Source organism: Halyomorpha halys, unplaced genomic scaffold (genome assembly GCF_000696795.3).
Source record: "Halyomorpha halys isolate HHAL.00 unplaced genomic scaffold, Hhal_1.1 Scaffold1698.1, whole genome shotgun sequence".
Taxonomy (NCBI): domain Eukaryota; kingdom Metazoa; phylum Arthropoda; class Insecta; order Hemiptera; family Pentatomidae; genus Halyomorpha; species Halyomorpha halys.
This window is the reverse complement of record NW_027114391.1, coordinates 73,021-88,842: the sequence shown is the minus strand read 5'-3', so window position 1 is coordinate 88,842 and position 15,822 is coordinate 73,021. Positions and strand designations below refer to the sequence as shown.

General features: G+C 32.8%; 1 protein-coding gene across 1 annotated transcript in view; it reads left to right on the top strand.

Annotated features, from left to right (window-relative positions):
- LOC106690389 (FGGY carbohydrate kinase domain-containing protein) overlaps positions 1-15,822 on the top strand; it is a 24,268-nt gene that overhangs the window by 4,097 nt on the left and 4,349 nt on the right. Inside the window, exons 2-8 of the mRNA XM_024363676.2 lie at positions 2,685-2,796; positions 4,752-4,992; positions 5,068-5,195; positions 5,516-5,698; positions 8,123-8,320; positions 10,007-10,158; positions 10,676-10,750. Of these exons, the coding sequence (XP_024219444.2) occupies positions 2,685-2,796; positions 4,752-4,992; positions 5,068-5,195; positions 5,516-5,698; positions 8,123-8,320; positions 10,007-10,158; positions 10,676-10,750 (1,089 nt within the window). The remainder of the gene's footprint in view (positions 1-2,684; positions 2,797-4,751; positions 4,993-5,067; positions 5,196-5,515; positions 5,699-8,122; positions 8,321-10,006; positions 10,159-10,675; positions 10,751-15,822) is intronic.

Genomic DNA, 15,822 nt, shown 5'->3' with positions numbered 1-15,822 from the left:
AATAAAAGTATTCTAGCTTGAACCGTCTCCTTGGCAACCAGTCAATAAAAGTATTCTGGCCTAAACCATTCCCTTGGGAATCAGTCAATAAAAATATCCTGACCTAAACTATCTCCTCTTCGCAATCCGTCAATAAAAATATTGTGAATATAAAAATATTCTGGCTTTAACCATCTCCAAGCCAACCAGTCAAAAAACAAAACTAAATAAGGTTTATTTATATAGACTTTACAGATCGGTATCTCCTTCTTATTTTATTGTTTTACTTATTCTTAAATGAAATTTGGAATCACTTTTTGTGCAAGATCGGTTTTATGAAATACAAACAACAAGAACAATATTTTTTGAAATTAAACAATGAGACCAAAAATTATAACAAAGTTGTGACTCAATTTTGACAAATTTCCTTGAATTTATATTAATTTTTATTTTTAATGTTCACAAAAGTTTGTTTTTTTCACAACAGTGATAAACAGGGCTTCAAACTATTGATTGTTTTCCATATATAATATTGTATTATTTAATCTCCTAAATATCTTTATATATCATAAAAATATTTAGGAGATTTGAACATTCAACAAAAACACACTTAAATCCATGTCCCTGTACCAAAAACGTGTTGATTTAGAAAAAATGTCATACCTCTGTTGTTAATAAAAATCTTCAATTAAATACTAAAATATTATAATACTTTTAAAGTTCATATCACCTAATTAAATAAAATTTTAATCACCTTACCCATTTCCAACTTTAGCTCTTTCTTTCTCCATTAGTCCTTACACATGTTATAAAGTTATGTTCACCAGACCAAATTATTGTTAGTTATATTACTTACCCCTTTTGGCTAATATAACTTTATATTTTACTTCCTCAATTCAATTAGTTTATTAATATATTATAGTTTTGGTTGAGTAGGTACTTAAATTAAAATAGATTTCTTTTGATCCTTTCTTGCCTCCTTAGTAATGGCCTGAGGGCCGAAAGGGAGAAGAATAAAGACAGAGAGAAAAGGAAAAACCTTGATTTGTTGCCAAGATTTTTTCTTACCTCCTAAAAATTAAATAATTGAACATATACATATATGCAATTATGGATGATAAGTACATACAATACAGGCTATTTTAGTCATCTTGTATTGCCGGATGGCATTTTAAGAATGGTTGCTGGGTCCGCAGAAGGCGGTTTTGTAGTGATGGCACATGCTTGCTGAGGTGCTCACTTAGAATAGTGAGGGGCTATTCCTGCTGATGTTGTTGATGTGAATGACTTCAGGCTGCAGAGCTAGAAGTCCCTCCCTAGGCGAGGACGTCGACCAGGCCCCCTCCCAGGTCTCAGTGGAGGGGCGATCTAATGGAATAGAGGGTTAGCACAGGCTTTCAGCCCATCAAATAATTTGATGTGCCTACAGCTTATGAATTCCAGCACAGACGGGAGTTAGAGCTCCTCACACATTACTCTATTCCTGGCCCACTGGAGTGTGGTTCCTCTGACTATTCGCCGCAGGAGGGAGTTCTGGAAGCTCTGTAGTTTGGACAGCATAGACTTGTAGAGGTGTCGCATGAGTGGCGCACCATAGAACAGAGTCGGACATATGATGGATGCCAAGGAGATGGTTTAAGCCAGAATATTTAACTCTGTTATTTTACTTATATATTTAATTAATTATATCTCTAGCCTGGTTTTAAAAGGGCTAAATTTAATGTTTTTTATACCAAAAGTTTTCAGTCTAGTAAATCTTCAAAATATAACCTGAATTAACCTTCATATTCCTAAAGTATTACCTATTTTAGTTAGTAATTAGACATTGGCCTTTGTAGAATTATTTATAATATAATATTTTCTAAATTAAAAACTTTTCATATAAAAACCACAAAGTTTGAAAAAATTGACATTGGCCCTTTTAGAACCAAGCTACAGATATATATGTTTTCCTTCTGATTATGTAATATGTGACATTGTAAATACATTGGATATCATTTATAATGACCTACAACGAACCAAGTATATTCGTTCATTATAGCCTATTATAATAATGTCATGTTAACTACATGTATACTTATTGACAGTGAAATATCTATTTGATAGCTACAATCATGACAGCATTTACTGTATCTGGTGTAATGGTTGATAGTACAACTAATGTCAGTGGAGCCAGTGAATATATGTATATAATTTTTTTCTTAACTCTTTCATAGTTTTAACATTACTACATTTTAATATTGGTTTTTACCTTCTTATTATACTTACACTATGCATTATCTGCCCCTACTACTTGTGCTATATATTATTTGTTATTTTATTGTTATACTGTTTATATTTTCTATTCATTATGGTTGTTATCTTGATTTTTGTACTTAAGCTCTAACTTACTCAGTATGAAGAGCTCAAATCATGGCACTAATAAAATAAGTTTTACTTATTTGAATACTTTATACTTATTAAGATTTTTATTATTTTTCACGAAATGTTTCAGAATATACTTTTCCAATACCAAACATTTTTCATAAGGATGAAGGCCTTTTAGTAAATTTTTAATACATTTTGAAACCTTCATAAGATATTGGAGAATATTTTCCAATTAGTACAATTATTCAAATTTATCAATTTTAAAAATATTGCGATTCCTTTTAATTTAAAATGTTTAAATTTTAGAAAGATTAGTTAAATGTATGTTTTAATCATAGGAAGTTAAAAAGTCAGTACCTAAAGATAAAATTAAAGGAATTGGTTTTGATGCTACTTGTTCCTTAGTTGCTGTAGATGGTGCTGGTTCATCTGTTTCAGTCTCTCCAGATGGTGAGTTTTCTCAATTGACTATTTTATTTATTTTCCACATAATGTAGAACTCAACTAACTCCTTGGATTAAATGGGTGTTAAAAAGATAATATATACTGATACTGATACTCACAATAATGGGGGAACATATTCGGCAGGTAGGCCTATTGGTCCTTTTTGCCTACCCCAAGGAAAAATAATGGAATGATTCTTTTAATGACTATCGTTCCTCTAAATCTAACCTTTATACGTTTCTAATGAAATTCAAAAGGGACAACCAATTTATAGAGGAAACCTCAAGCCTAGGATACTATCAGAGCAGTGATGCATACTAGCCACTGCTATATAATGCGGGGCAGTTTCCAGAGCCTTTCCACATAAGTGGCAGATTTCATCGCAAACTACTCCACAAATCTTAAGCCTGCAATGAACTGTAAGAACTCCTATTAGTAATCGGAGTTCATTTCTGTTAAGGACTAGCAGGCACTTAGTTCTAGAAGTGGAGGGTTTAGTTATTAGTAGGGATAGGATTTTTATGTTTTCACATATTTTTACCTGACCATGATATCTGCGATTCCTTACTAACTAAAGATGTTAGTTAGTCAAGACATTTCTGGCCAAAAGAAGCCATTTTTATTTTACATATTTTTAAATATTTGGCCTTTTTTACATATTTTGTTGTAAGTCACATATTTTCTGAAATAATGGTTATTTTTAACATATTTTTAGGTATTCTGTCCTGAATCACATATTCCCTTAAATTATTTGTTCAATTTTAAATACATTTTTCGCAGCAACTTCATAAAATTCAAGAGAACGCAAGATACTTAAAGATGAAATTTATCATTTATCATAAATAATGTGTAAAAATTCTATGTCTTCATCTTTGAACACAAATTAAATGCAGTGGCAATAATAAAGTTTCACACAGAATTACATTAAGAATTCCTCAGAATCAATTAAAAAGAGCAAGAATCTTATTCCTGTGGCATTTTCCATGAATTTGTTTGTTTACTCTTCATCCATTTCTCTGTTTCTTTCTTTCCTCCTCAGATTCCACAGGTACCAATACTATGTATTTAGATTTGTGCCGAGCATTTCTCAGGGCAGACATTCCTATCTACAAAATTAGCAGGTGATGCAGAATACCGAACCAGATACAATGGAAATAGCTTCATTTAAGTATCCCCCTATAACATCAGTAGATGTTAAAAGATCTTTTAGCCGCTACAAGTCCATTCTGCGGTCAAACCCACGAAAATTTTTATTTGAAAATTGAAAAATTCATTTAATCTGCAATAATTTTTAACCGACCCTGCTGAATAATTGATTTCTTCCAAAGTCTTAGTCCCACTGAAATAGTATCCCCTCAACCTTAGAACAGTCCCTTTGAAATTATACTCCCACCTTCTTTTGAAAATGAAGCTAATCACATATTTTCTCTCTTAAAATTACAATTGTCTTCCCATAAATATTACATTAATAGCTCATGTAACCTTAATAAGCACCTCACAGAGAAGTTAGAATAAAGATTATTCATTCCTAAATTTATCGACAATAGTGTTAAACTTCTTTGTACATCTAATTCCCTAAACTCCCAATTAATCAATTCTCTGTTCAATTTCAATAAAACTTTATTAAATTTACAATTGAAGGAAATTATTCAACAAATCTATTTCATTAATGTCAAAATTAATTCCCTCTCCTCATTGTTAATTTTTGCAATTGATGATAATATGGTTAAACTGTAATATTAAAAACATTTTTATCTCCAGAAAACATTAAAAAAACTCTCACTGATCTCTATTTTAATTTTTACCTAATAAATGAGTTAAATTGATTTTGGAATTTCATAATACACTCCAGGTTAACTGTCTATTTCTTGACTAGAATAGTTAATGAGGCTCTACAATAATAATTTTATAAACATTAATTAGCCATAAGATTTGATTATTTCTGCTTCCTCCTCACTTAGGAAATGCTGAACAGAATATTATTTTATGGATGGACCATAGAGCAGAAAAACAGGCAAATTTTATCAATTCATTAGGTCATAATATACTCAGAAATGTAGGAGGTAAAATATCTTTGGAAATGGAATTACCGAAACTGATGTGGTTGAAAGAAAATTTAAATTCCCAGTGTTGGAAAAAGACAGAGAAGTTTTTCGATTTACCTGATTTTCTGACTTGGAAAGCTACCGGTTGTGATACGAGGTGATGAATTTAATGTAGAAGGAATACAACAATTTTTAAATTGCTATAAATTATTAATGCCTTCTCAATTTGTAGGTCTTTGTGTTCGGTTACTTGCAAGTGGTTGTATGAAGTGAATTCTGACGGACAGGGTGGATGGAATAAAAACTTTTTAGAAAGAATAGATTTAGCTGAGCTGGCAGATAACAACTTCATTAAGATAGGTATTTATTTTTCTTAATATAAAAAGTTATATAATATAAACTTTATTAATAATAAATGAAAATTTAGTTTGAACCCATATATGCAATTAAGAACTGACCAAAATTTTTGTGTTCTATAAGCTATATCGATAATCTTTCCAAGAATTTTCATTCTACAAAAAAAAAGCCAAACATCATGATTGCATATAAACAGAGGTTTCAGTTTTTATTGCGAAATAAAGTTTCTTAGCTAGTTGCTCCAATAGCCTACAAAACTTAAAATCCTATATCTTTAATCACTTCATGTCCATTAAAGATACTTTGTTTTTATTTGATTTAAGGAAGTGTAATTAAACAACCAGGAGAACCCTGTGGAACCGGACTTAAGGCTGACATTGCTCGAGTTTTGGACTTACTGGAAGGTACAGCTGTGGCTACATCCATCATTGATGCACACGCTGGAGGTTTGGGGCTCATTGGTTGTCATGCGGCTTCCATCTCCCAGTCGATAACATCAAGGCTGCGTATGAAATTGTATATACTTGAAGATAGATATAAGTTCAATATTCATCTACTTTCATAAACAGATTAGATTTTTATACAACTGTACCTTGTTTTTTTTTTTATCCCCTTGTCGTTTCTGACATAGGGGGAGGGATGGAGGTTTATATAGAGGTTACCATCCTATTCTAACTATGGTTGGGGGACCAAGTTTTCATTTTTGTAGGATCACCACAGAAATACTTGTTGACCCCTCAGGCCGGATTCAAAAGCGGTTGCAGTTACGAGGCAGTCAAAGTTGGCGCTTTAAATTGCTCGACTACGAACGGCCCTGAAACTGTATATCTGTACACCAGATGTGAAGTAGAATATGTCTATTTTTTAACAATTTAGCATTATTATACATTTTTATTTAACTGATTTTGCTTTACCCTGAAATATAACAACTTACAAGACCAATTGTAAGAGGAGTTACATGATTGTAAAAAACAATTAAGTAACAAAAATCAGTAATTTAATTCAACATAATGGAATGTTTGAAAGAAAGAAAAAGGACTTTATGTTACAATGGATAAAAGATAAACAATAATAAAGATGAGAAAAAAATTATAAGCCAAAATAAATATAGAATGTCCAGAAAAGTGAATAAGGAAGGAACCAGGGCAATGAGATATAGAGAATGGGAAAAAAAATGAAGAAATATTTATTTATCCACTGTTTATTATGAGTCAACTTTCTCCCCACTTTACAGGGCTTACTAAAATGAAGGTAAGCACTATCTTCTTCTGCTCAACTCAACTCAGTAAGCCCTGCAAAGTGGGGCGCAATGTTAGCTCATAACAAATAGTTATTACTATTTGTGTTCTTTTGAGCAAACTCAGACCATCTTTTTTATTATTAATAAAGTCATTCTTGCATTTAGTGCACTTATAAGTATATAATTTAGAAAAAAAAATACCAATGATGCTTGAGAGAGAAGCGCTGGGATCTCTGGAGTCCTGCCCTTTTCTCCACAAGGGGAGAAAGACCTCGCTTCAGAGTTTCCTAGGGTGAATGTAAATAGGAATGATTGTGTTAAGATGTTATTTTACTTTAAGTGTAATTTTATTCATTATTTTTTTCTTCATTTATTTATTTTTTCTTCTATTTTTTATTTAATTTCTATATTTGTAAATATGGTGTGAACAAGCTCTGTGATCCTATTATTATAATTAGTTGGCGCTCCAACATGTTGACGTGTACAGGCCTCCTCAACCAGCAACCTTCAAAAGTTTTTGTCCTCTACTGCAGCCATCCAGTTGTGGACTCCCAAACCTATCACAGCCACAGCCACACAGTCAATCCATCAAAAATGGGGGTGGCCAACTCTCCTCCAGCCATGGACTATCTCCATCAGTAATCTTATAGGAGTTTCTTGTTCCTCCATCCTGGCCACATGTTTAGCTCATCTCAGAAGATATCGTTTGATAAGACTAAAAACCTCAGGCTCACTAAAGAGGTTGTAAATCTTTATTTATTTATTTTTTTTTCTTCGCCTCCACTCTCCACCAACACCGGTCCAAATATCTTTTAGAGGATCTTTTGCTCAAATGTGGCCAACTTCTGATACGTCTCTGCTCCATATGTAAGAACTGGGTGAATCAGAGTTTTGTACGGAGAAATTTTCGTTTTTCTGGTCATTAATCTGCTTGATAGATGTTGCCTGAATCAAAAGTAACATCTGTTCCCTGCTAATATTCTTCTTTTGATATCTGCTTCGATGACATTATCGCATGTGACCTGTGAGCCAAGGTATGTGAATTCAGAGACACACTCGAAGAGACAATTTCCAAATCCCACCTTTTTCCAGGATGTCTTGGGTGTTGTTTAGCGATGAGGTACTTGGTTGACTACTACTTACAGAAGTAGGAAGAAAACTTAGACCAAGTTGGTCTAAGCTTTCTTGCTGCTTCAGCAAGAGAGGAATGCCTCTTCGACTGACCTTTTTGAGCGTCAAATTATATCGATGTCATTGGTGTATGCCTAGGTGCTGCACGGTCCTATTTATAATTCCTGTCGTCAGAATCCCGGAATCTCTTTTAGCCAGGTTAAATAGTAAACATGCTAAAAAAAAGGTGGACTCCCCTTGTAGACGAAAAAATTTCAGAGTGATCAACTTGCATTTGTTTGATCCCTATTACCATTGTCTATAAATATAAGGCAGAATGCAATATTATAAAATTAGAAAAAAAAAAATAAAAATTTAGAAAAAATATCCAGTGCAGTTTATTAGTGTAGCAGACATGTGTTATAACCCTGATCAATTTCTCCATATATCGAATTTTCATCCACATCATTAAAATAAATTTTAATTTAATATTAATTGATTTAACTATTTATTTTTTAAAGAAAGTTATATCATCCAACTTAATTTTACAGTTTGTTCATATTTGTTAATCATTATACAGCTTTGGTTTGTGGAACATCGACTTGTCACATGGCAGTAAGCAAAGAGGCAGTTTTTGTTAATGGAGTGTGGGGACCTTATTGGAGTGCAATGGTTCCTGGATTGTGGCTCAACGAGGCCGGTCAAAGCGCTTCAGGCTGTTTACTGGACCATATTATATCAACACATCCTGCTAGTTCTAAAATAAAATTGGAGGAAGGTAAAATTTAGAATTTATAAAAAATTAAATAATTCTTACTACACTACTCTAAAACAGTTTCCATTTTTTTTTTTTTATCAAAAGATAATTATTTTTAAAAATTTTCGTAGCAAACACTAATGAAGAAAATAATAATTATCAGGTTATATATATATAAATAATTGACCGTATTAGTTCAAATTATGAAGATGGTCAGGAGTGCGGTTACAAGACAACAAAAAATAGTTTACAACTATTTATTTGCCAACATTTTGTCCCACTTTTTAGAGCTTCATCAGGGGTGAAAAGATACAAAAAGAACTAAAAATATTTTGACATAATAGGATAAAATACATAAGGTAAATTAAGGTAGGGTTAAAATTATGTAAATATAAGTGAAAAGAAAATTATATACAATTGAAAGAAAAGAAGAAATAAGACAATAATAAGAATATATATTGTAATAAATTAAAAATTCTTTAAAATAAAATAAATCTAAATTTGATATTTTTAAACTCAATTCTCATATCTTAAAGATATCTTGGGTTCAAAATAAAAACTTTAATATTAAATAGATAATAGAATTTTATTTAAATTTTATAATATAAAAGACTCTTAATCTCAGGGCGGGTTTCTAGGCAATCAGAAACGGACACTTTTACTATTAACACTTAATTTAATTAATATCTATATTACACATGTATTTAAATTAGGTATAACAAAGCTAACCATGTTCACAATCTTGTTTTGATGATTCTTGGTATCTTCTTTTCTATAATGCTATGTCCTAACGTCAAAAATGGCTTCCAGTCCTTCCAGAAAGCTATGTCTCTCTCACAACAATGGCTTCCAAACTTTCCCGCTTCCAGCCGTCGGACGTCCTCTCACCAGGCAATCCAAACTCAGAGTTCCCTATTCTTCTTGGTTGTCTTCCATTTTCAAACTGTCCACTCTTGCAGAACAGAAATTGATGAGGACCTCCTCATCCTGGACTCATCATTTCACATGCGCGCCCAAGCAATGAATCCTCCCAAAAACCAAAACCTGTCTCGATGTTGCATGTAAAAATCGATTGCCGCACAACAGCTAGGGATTTTTGCAAATGATTTACTTTCTGCATATTATTCTTTAGCACTATTTCTTGACTTCTATTTTTTCTTAAATTTACTGTATTTTCAATTATGATGGGAAGAGTTAAAATAGTTTTTATGATATTTGAATCTGCTCAACATGGCCTTGATTCCACGGACTTTTAGAAGGATATGTACCGCCATCTTGGTTTTGTTTTGAATCACAAATTTATTATAGACAATGAAAATTGGTTAGCTTGCATTTTGGTTCAACAAATTAAAATGATACATAAAATAAAACATATTAAAAACCCTTTTTTGTATCTTTTTAGCCCTGATGAAGCTCTTCAAAGTGGGGCGAAACAATGGCAAATAAATAGTTGTTAACTATTTTATGTTTTGCTGTGACCACACCCCTGACCATCTTCATATTAATTCATATTCTTAAAGTTGTGTGACTTGAATAATATGTCTAAAAGATTTTGATTGAAAACTTTGATAGGCGTAAGTACTGACAACAGGTTCAACTGTGTATGAGTTTTTGTGTGATTATATATAAATATTAATGAATATGAATTTTAATATTCTATTCAATTTATTCAAATTTAGTTATAGCTCTGCTTATTCTAATTTGTAGGTCAGCATATTGTTGGTTATCTGAACACTCTTTTGAAAAAAATTGCTTCAAGAAATGGAAAACTTGTTGATGTTTTAACCAAGGATATTCATGTTTTACCAGATTTTCATGGAAATCGTTCGCCACTAGCTGACCCAACAATGAAAGGAATGGTAATTTAGTTCTGTCGTTTGCTATATATATACATAAATCATTAAAAATTATATTTATTTTTTACTTCATTATATCAATACAATAAGTTTATTATTTGAGGGTGTGGTGGCACTAAGGTAAGGCACTGTGCAACTAACTCTAAGGACCCGGATTCGAATCCGCCTGTGGCAAAAAACCATTTATTTTTTTACTGTATCTGGGAGTCAGCTCTGTGGGTTCAGGAGCTGTCTAGGGTCCACTCAGCCTCATTAAGTGGCCCACTTCACTTGGGTGGACACCAGAGGGCTGATTCACAGCTACAGTGAAACAGAAAATAATTATCTGCTACAGCCAGATTCAAACCCGGGTCCTTGGAATTAATTGCACTGTACATTACCACTGAGCTACCCGCTCTCACACTAAAATGCATTATTGTGATTAAAATCTAAAAAAATATATATTAGAACCTTATATTTTATTTTGTGAAGCATTTAAATTTGATTTAAATGAAGTATACAATATTTTTTGATTATCTAGATTTGTGGACTGAGCTTGAGCACTGATGAAGAACAATTAGCCATTTTGTATTTAGCGACTGTTCAAGCTTTAGCGGTAAGATCAATATTCAATGTTTATTTATTGATTAATCTGATTATTATATGAATTTATGCTTAGGCACTATTGGCTACACCTTGCCCTATTTATGAGTTTTAAAAAAAAAAGGTAATGAGGTTTTTCTCAAACTGAATAGTTTAATTTCTAAAGAAACGAAATTAGTCGTATTTAAAACTTTTGTTTTTGCTTCTGTCCAGCTTTACATCACTATTAAAATGAGTTTCTGTGAGAAATAGAAGAAAAAACTACCAAGACAGTACACACTCAAAAACCATCTATTACAATTGATAAAGCCTCTTCAGTTGACTTTTCAATCATATGTTTTGTTAAAAACAGCTGTTACCAGTTAGTTGGTTAAACTACTTTCATTGTACATGAATGCTGTGGGTTTATGAAGATCTCGTTAAAAGGACAATTTAGAATGAGGAACTATTAAACATCAAGATAAGCTGATGGGAACTCCTAGGCAGTCTACTTCATGTTTTTTGAGGTATTACATGTGTTAATTTGTAAACCTTCACCCACTAAGCAGAGACTAGATTCCTCACCGGGCCTCTGCCATTGTTTTGTACAAATTTTATGAGGTACCAGATATGTGGGTTTCTTGTGTTTTCAACCACCCACTGGCTTACCGCCACTGCTTAGCTTCCTAGTTTTTAGGTTAGAGTATTGCGAGCGGCCATCACTCGCCAAATTGTCACCAGCTGTTCACTGTTTGGATGAGGGCAGCCATCTTGGAAGAGCTTCAGATATTTAATAGTTAGTTAGACTTTAAACAGTTATAAACTATTTGTTCTTTTTTTTTTTACCGCAACCCTGAACATCTTCTTATATTTATTTTTTATTTGATGTGCGCATATTGATAAGCGTTTATTCTTCCATCTTCTGTAAGTGACTTTCTTTTGTTATTCTATCAAATATCGAATGCTTCGTTTCATATTCATTGCATAATATTAGAAAGTTAATTTTTTTTTTTCTGTTTATTCTCTAGGACCAAGGTTCAGATTTTTTATACCTAAGCATCATAATTTTCTATCTCCTATGTTTATTATTATTTCTTTAATTATTGAAAGAATCCTTCTGGTTTATATATATATTTAATTTTATTTAATATTATTAAATTTATGTGTCAACTGGAAAGCATGTTTTCTATTATTATTTTGGTTCTTTGGGAGCGTGGTTTCTTTTAAGTTCTTACATCTATGATTAAAATTAAACCAATGTTTTTTTTTTGTTTTTTTTTTTATACTCTTGAGGAGAGGTTAGTATATTTTTATTTACGAAAATCCCCTCGCCCCAACAACAATCTTAAACGATTAATAAGATTGTAATAGATAATGCAAATTGAATAAAACAATGATAAGTGAAATAGTGGATAAAAATAGGTTAAATTAAGGTATATTTTTGACAAAGGCAGAATAGCCTGCAACGTTTTAATGACACTGTTGTAGCTGTGATATAAAATATATAAATGTATAAGATATCCTAGAGAATGGCCGAAGCATTTGAGTTGTAAGAGAATAAACATGTTGAGACTATATGGATATTTTTTATTACAATTGATAACAATAATCTTGATCAACTTTAACCAATTTCAGCCATTTTTTTTTACTTATACTACTTTACCAGCCCTACTGAGGTACAAAAATGACATAAATATGGCCAGATAACAGAAATAATATATTGATATAATAAGGAAAATAATATATCGAGGTGGTTGTGTTAGATCAAACTCCTAGTGACAATGTTAGGTTCTCTATATCAGAAGGCCTCGACAATGCGTACTCAATTAGGTAGGGTAGCTGGTTAGGAGGTGATTAGACAGGATGAATCTTAAGGGAGCCAGCTGTAAGTCCTCTAAGGATAGTAACTTCACTCTACAAGGTACTATGTCTGTAGGCATGAAGGGTTATGTAAGTCCGGACTGGGTGCCGGCTGCTGGGCCTTATAATAGGAGAGAAGGTATAGGAAGGAGGAGAGATCCAGAGAAGGAAGAGATATAATAAATATATGTATACGGGTCTTGCAGGAAGTTAACTTGGTTCTACAGGGTACTATGCCTATAGGCATGAAGGGTTATGTAAGTCCGGATTGGGTGCACGCTGCTGGGCCTTACAATAGGATAGAAGGTATAGGAAGGAGGAGAGATCTAGAGGAGGCAGAGATATAATAGACATATGCATACAGGCCTTGCAGTAATGTAACTTCATTCTATAGGGTACTAAGGTATTATGCCTGTAGGCACAAAGGGGAATTAAGTCCGGACTGGGTGCCAGCCGCCGGGCCTTATAATAGGAGAGAAAGTATAGGAAGGAGATCTAGAGGAGGCAGAGATATAATAGACCTATTTATTTTCCAAAAATATAGCACTAGAAAGTACTGATCCACATTGTTATCCTCTACCTCCTAAGGAGCTGATTCCTGTGAGGTGAGAATTCGTACTGAGGCCTTACAATTTTGGCCTAGTCAGATCTCTGGACTATTAAACACCATCGAGAGAAACTACGTGTAAGATGTTAGCTTTCAGTGGATCAGCAGATTCTACAGATTGTTACCTTCATTAATTCAAATGATACATTTATGAATATTACAATATCTTGTATAGCTGTTACAATTGTGAAATTAAGTTATATACAAGGAATAGTACAAATATCATTATATAGCATTTGCCTTTTGAAAGCAGTTCCCGTGTTAGCTGGTAGGTTTCATCATGCTTGGCAATAGTGGTTTTGGCGGCTGTAATATTTGGAGCATAGATCAGCAGGTAGCGGTGTTGTTACATATATAAGCCTCGAGATCAAAATTTGAATTTAATATTAATTGTCATGTCTAAACATTTAACTATCTCTTATCTTATTCTTCTTTGTTTATTGTTGATGCTGATATGAAGACCTACAAAAAGAGCCACAACATCGAAAAATAAAACGTAAACAAATAGTTATATTTCATTTGTTTAACATTCATTAGATCTCCCAATTATTGTTTATAATTTCCTAAAGGGGCATGCTTGTATTACAACTCCTCACACTTCATGATTTGCGGAAAATTGGACTAAAATGACAATGTACGTAGTTGCATTAGACACCATCTGCATCAGAAAAAATACATAAATAAACATATTTTTGGAGTTAACTTCATCAATTTCTAAAGAGAAATCTTACAGAATAAAGTAGTGGATAATCAAAATTAAACATTCCCATTGCAGTAAAGTCATTGAACTTCAATAAAAAGTGACGAAGAATCTTTTTCTGTAAATGTAGAAGATAATATGGAATACATTCCTGAGTTATAATAAAAGGAAATTTTAATTCAGAGTATAGCAACTAAACATATGGAATTAATGGCTTACTAAGATATGATTCTTGGCTTAAGCTTTCTAATTTTTTTTTAAAAATTGTTTATACAGTAACAATTTTAACAACCTCTCCTGTTGGATAACCCTCTCTACAGACAAATTTTGAATGTCGAGGCTTGGCACTCAATTACAGGACTCAGGAAGCATCTCTCCAGTAATTTGGTGACAGGAGAACAAAACTCATGATTTTTAAGACCCTTATTCGGCCTGTACTATGTTGCTCAGAGACATGGACTACATCCTCACCTCAGCTGAGAACCGAGAACCAGCTCTACCTTATATTTGAATGTGAGATTTTATGCAATTTTTTTTTTTTTTTTTAAGTATGCTAAAATAAGAGGCACTTCATCCATCCATGCTCACGTAGCCCAATATAATTTAGTTTTTTTTCACCCAGATAGTCTCCTCTTAAGTGAAATCATTTCTGATATCTTGTAGTATTGGACAAGTTTTCAAGCATAGTGATGTCATTTCTTTGAGCAGGCAAAGCTAGTAGAGTGGGGTCACAATGATAACAATTTTGAACAAATATTTTGGAAGAAAATCTTGGCCTGTCTGCCTGAATTCTAAAAAAGGCTACACATTGCAAGGGTGCCCATGATTTATCTTCCACAGCTCTTTCATTCCTCTAATGAACTAGGAATGTTTTACTCTCCTAAATCCTTCTTCTGGCAGAGCTATACGGTAGGGGAAGGATTGGTTGGGACTCAAGACAACCTCCTTCAGAAAGTGTTTCTGCTTTTTCATTTCCTTCAATTTGGCAGTGCGAAGGAATCTATTACAGGTCTAAATGAGATACCCTCAGCAGTTGCTGCTCCAAGATCTTTCGGCACTCTATTACCACTGTCAACTTGGTTTCAATCATTTCTCGCAAGCAGGCAATCCAAGCCCAACTTTGCATATTTTTGTGTTAAGCATAGGAGGCAGAGATGCTATTGGGAGCTGTACAATTTATATCATGAGCAGGTTATTTCCCCTTTCATCAAACTTAGAAGGCTCAGATTGGTAGGAAATTTCAACAGAGTGGCTGATGATTTATTTCTTAAGATAATGATAATGATAGCCGGATTGTGTGGCCAATGATGCCAGAGAATATCTGAAAATCCAAAACTAGATGGCAGTGGCATAGAACTGGTAGGCACAGTAATTGCTGCTAGAGGGAGCCAGCCAGAGCCCTTCATATGTTACCCCTATAAAGCAGAGAATGGCAAAAATTAGCTAAAATAGCCACGCATACGACCCTATTCATGAATGAACCATTGATAAATAAATATTATATTCATGACAATTTTAGCTATTAGTTTCAACTATAGCTAAATTTTGCTCAACTCTACTATAAAGTAATGGAATTTCCAGGTCTGGAAGTATAATAATTTAGACATCTTGGCAACGGACATAAGCAGCTAAATAGAAAGTGTGATCTGTCACACTATTTTTTTTTTTTTTTTTTTTTTATTAATAATTACATAACAAATAATAAATATTACAGTTTTAATAACATTTATAAAACTATTTAATAAAAAGTGAAACGAAAATAGTTTACAACTATTTTATTTTCCAACGTTTCCAACGTAATTTCCAACGTATTTGAATACGTTATAAAACCGTTGCTTCCTCCCCACCACCACCTCCTCCCCACTCCTGTGCGTTTCCGTTTTTATTTTTGTCTGTTCATCTTATTCATTTGGACAGGTATGTTGTCCTATATGGCTCT